The following is a 4,479-nucleotide window of genomic DNA, read 5'->3' as shown; positions in this document are numbered from 1 at the left end:
GGGGGCAGCTCGGCTGCACGGCACCGCGGGGGTCCCGGAGTCCTTCGGACACTCGCCAGCGCCATTCTCGCCCTTGGGGCCCAGCACGGAGCGCGGCTCCACCTGGTAGTACAGCAGCGGAGCGGCGTTCAGGAAGGGCTGCGCGGCTGCGGGCTGCTCGGCGCCGTCGGCGAAGCAGAGCACGGAGGATCCCGGCGGCAGCTGCGCTTGGATGAGGATGGGGGCCGCCAAGCCGGGGCACAGCGCCTCCGGCACGGCCAGCGGCTCCTCCAGGATGCAGACGCCGACGCTCTCCACGCCGGAGCCGCCGCTGGAGTCTTCCTCAGCCTTCAGCCTCTCCAGCTCCTCGGCGGTCTGCAGGTGCATGACGGCCGTCTCGTTCTCGGCCATGAACTCCTGGAAGTCCTGCGTCTCGGGGGGCTGCGTGCCGGGGGGCCACGAGCTGCCGGAGCCCTGCAGCTCCTCGTCGCCGGGCCGCGCGCCTTGCCGCTTGTTCTCCAGCTCCAGCTTCATGATGGTGTGGAGGTAGTGAGTCCGCACGCGGATGGGGTTGAACTCGATGCGGCCGGCCATGTTCCCGCAGCCGTCCCGCGAGCAGCCGCAGGGGAAGGACATGCGGTCCACCTGTGGGGACAGCGAGGCTGCCGAAGCGCTGCTCTGCCTCCGGCCCGAGCGGAAAAGGAGCTCCACGAAGGTCTCAGTGGCCAACAGGGTGACCGCCAGCCGGCAGCGTGTCCTGCTGGCCAAGACGGCCAATGGTGGCCAACGGGTTGACCAACGGGTTGACCAAAAGTCGGTCGTGAGCCTGCAGTGTGCCCTGGTGGCCAAGGACACCAATGGTATCTCGGTTGGCCAATGGGTGACCAGCGGTTGACCAACGGTTGGCCGCAAGTCATCAGTGTGCCCTCGTGGCCAAGAACACCAGCGGTCTGCTGGTTGGCCAACGGTTGACCACGAACCAGCAAGTTTATCCCAGAGGCCAAAAATGCCAATGGGTTTCCGATTGGCCAAGAGTTGGTCAGCAGTTCAAAGAATCACAGAAGGGTTGGGTTGGAAGGGAGCTCAAGGATCACGGAGCTCCAACCCCCCGCCACACGCAGGGCCACCAACCTCCACATCTCACAGCAGCCCAGGCTGCCCAGGGCCCCATCCTTGCTGGCCTCGAACACCTCCAGGGATGGACGGGGATCCACAGCCTCTCTGGGCAGCTGTTCCAGCACCTCCCCACTCTCACAGCAAACAACTTCCCCCTGACAGCCAACCTAAGTCTTCCCTCCGGGTGACCACAAGCCCTCAGTGTGCCCTCATGGCCAAGAACACCAGTGCTGTCCTTGTTGGCCAACGGTTGAACGCAGAGTGACCATGAGCCAGCAGCGTGTCCTGGAGGCCAAGAAGGCCAACGGCATCCTGGTTGGCCAACAATTGACCACAAGGCAGCAGTGTGCCTTCACAGCCAAGGCCAATGCTGTACCAGCTGGCCAGCAGTTGACCACAAGCCAGCAGCGCGTCCCGGCGGCCAAGAAGGCCAAAGGTTCCCTGGGGGGCACTGCAGCACGTGGCCAGCAGAGCAGGGAGGTGCTCCTTTCTGGAGAGATCCAAACCCGGGTCCAGTGCCTCTGCTCTGGGGGTCGGACGGAGGACCCCAGAGGTCCCTTCCAGCCCTTCTGCTCTGTCACTCATCACTCACCTGGCACTTGATGCCCGCCTGGCTGCAGGCGCAGGCCTCGGGGTCGCAGTACAGGCGGCAGTCACAGCCGCACTCCTCCCGCGACAGGCGGATGGCGCGCAGCTCCTGCTTCTCCTCGGCGTCGATGCGGTGCACGCCGGAGGCGCGGAGCAGCGCCCGCCGCTGCTTGGTGGGCAGGGGCTGCAGGAAGAAGTAGTCGTCCACCTCCACGTTCTCCACATCGATGTCGTCGTCTGAGATGTCCTCCAGCGTCAGCCCCTCCGCCTCCTCCGACTCCACCGTGCCGTTCTTGGTGAGCTGCGGGGTCAGGACAGAGCTCAGCGCGGCGCTGGGAGGCTGCGGACCCCCGGTACGGCGCAAGGGGACTCCACGGGGTCCCCCATCCCACAGAATCCTTGGAACAGAGCTCTGAGATCACCCAGTCCAACCCCAACCCACCCCAGACACAGCCGTCCCTGTGGGATTCCACGTCTATAATAAAGGCAGGAAACCAACGCCGCAGCGTTCAGAGGAGGGCAGCTCTGCCTCCTTCCCTCCGTGCTGCAAACAGCTCGAGAAAAGGAGGTCACTGCTTCCCAAAATATCGGGGCTTGGAGAGAGCTGAGAGGCAGCTGCGGGGTTTGGGTTCAGAATGAAGCTAGCAATCACAACAGAAACGTTTCAAGCAGAGGGGAAGCAGCAAGAAGTCCTGTGATAAACGTGGGGACTGATCCCCATCACCACCCCATCCATAACGCGCTCCCCATCGATCGCATAAGTGGCAGAAAAAGTTCAATTTAACAAAAATACTTAAAAAAGAAGCGTTGGATCTGCATCTCTTCACCAAAGGTTGTCATGGCAGCAGCAACCTGATTAATCCCAGGGTCACGTCACATTAAATGAAGCCCAACCCCAGACAGTGCCTGAGGGAGCCCATAATGAGGTCAGGATGGGAAAAGGGCTGAGCTGGGATTTGATCTCAGGTACCACAACCTTCCAGACTGGAATTTCCAGCAGAGAAGTTTGGAAGGGGAACTCTGGAGGAGGACCAGAGTGACCACGAGCCAGCAGTGTGCCCTGGTGGCCAAGATGGCCAGCAGCGTTCTGGGTGGCCAGTGGTTGAGGACAGCTGACCAACGGTTGACAAGTGGTTGATCAATGGCTGACAAGAGTTGACCAACGGTTGACCATGAGCAAGCAATGCGCCCTGGCTGACCAACAGCTGACCAACAGCTGACAAGTGGTTGATCACGAACCAGAAGCGTGTTCTCACTGCCCAACTGTTGACCAACAGCAGATCAACGGTTGACCAATGGTTGACCATGAGCCAACAGGGTGCCCTGGTTGACCAACTGTTGACTAAAAGTGGACAATCAGCTGACTAACAGTTGACCACAAGCCAGCAGGGTGTCCTCACTGACCAACAGCTGACCAACGGTTGACAAGTCGTTGACCAACGGTTGACAAGTGGTCGACCAACGGTTGACAAGTGGTCGACCAACGGTTGACAAGTCGTTGACCAACGGTTGACAAGTGGTCGACCAACGGTTGACAAGTGGTCGACCAACGGTTGACAAGTGGTCGACCAACGGTTGACAAGTGGTCGACCAACAGTTGACAAGTCGTTGACCAACGGTTGACAAGTCGTTGACCAACAGTTGACAAGTGGTCGACCACAACCCAGCAGCACGTCAAGAAGGGCGATGCCCGATCATACCTTCATCTTCTTGGCGTGCAGCTTCTCCTCCTTGAGGTGCTCACGCAGGATCTCACGGTGGTTCACCTCCTGCTCCTGTGCAAACTCGCACAGCGTGTAGCTGCGCACCGAGTTGTGCCGCGGGGCCATGCCAAGCGAGCTGCCACCCTGGCTGGGCACGCTGGTGAAGCCCTGGCGCCGGGCGAAGTAATACACCGTCACCTGGTCGAAGCGCACATTCTTCCTGCGCAGCTGCTTCTGCCTCTTCAGGATGGAGGTGGCTGCAAGGAGGGAGAACGAGGGAATGGGAACGGGAGCCCCACCGCCTCCCGGTGGAATGGGTTGGGGTGGAAGGGAGCTTTGCTGCAGCCCTGAGCAGGTGTCGGTGACTGAGCCCAAATGGGCTGCATGCTTCTTTCTGGTACTGTCAGGACAAACCCCATTAATTCCAATGCCTCGTTAATTCCATTATCGTGAGGTATTTCATTAGGGGAAGTGCCAGCAGGATCCTGGTTGGAGGATGAACGCGTGCAACTGCGAAGGGCATGCGTGGGGGGAGCAAGGCCAGCACCACCTCACAGCCAGGGTCTGTCCCCAACCCTGTCCCCATCCCCACGCCCTGTCCCCCTAGTCTGTCCCCATCCCCTCTGCTCCATCCCCTCGCTGTCACTGTTTCCTGTCCCCACGCCCTGTCCCCTCACTCTCTCACTGTTCGCTGTCTCCATGTCCCATCCCCATCCTTGTCCCCTCACTTTGTCACCACGCTCTGTCTCCTTCACTTTGACACTCTTTCCTGTCCCTATACCCTGCCCCCTCTCCATCACTATTTGCTGTCCCCATGTCTTATCCCTATCCCATGTCCCCATCCATGTCCCCTCACTCTGCCAGTCTTTGCTGTCCCCATCCCCACTCTCGCCCCCTCATTGTCACTGTGCCCACCCCCATTCCCATCCCTCACCCCCAGTCTCCTTTCATTACCACCATTTGCTGTCCCCATGTCACATCCCCATGCCTCACCCTCACTGTCGCTGTTCAGTCCCCACACTCCATCCCCTCACTCTGTCACTGTTCCACATTCCCAGGTGCCACACTCAGGGAAGAAGCCACTGCCCCCATC

General features: G+C 60.4%; 1 protein-coding gene across 1 annotated transcript; it reads right to left on the bottom strand.

Annotated features, from left to right (window-relative positions):
- Positions 1 to 6: 6 nt before the first annotated feature.
- Positions 7 to 3,821, bottom strand: CSRNP2 (cysteine and serine rich nuclear protein 2; the record flags this gene model as incomplete). Its single annotated transcript, XM_010727883.2, has 3 exons — positions 7 to 624; positions 1,688 to 1,984; positions 3,384 to 3,821. Coding segments are annotated over 3 exons (1,353 nt in total), but the record flags the coding sequence as incomplete, so codon positions are not given.
- Between the last annotated feature and the right edge of the window lie 658 nt (positions 3,822 to 4,479).

Source organism: Meleagris gallopavo, unplaced genomic scaffold, assembly GCF_000146605.3.
Source record: "Meleagris gallopavo isolate NT-WF06-2002-E0010 breed Aviagen turkey brand Nicholas breeding stock unplaced genomic scaffold, Turkey_5.1 ChrUn_random_7180001949368, whole genome shotgun sequence".
NCBI lineage: Eukaryota > Metazoa > Chordata > Aves > Galliformes > Phasianidae > Meleagris > Meleagris gallopavo.
Note: the sequence above shows the minus strand (reverse complement) of the source record. Positions and strands in the feature narration are given on the sequence as shown.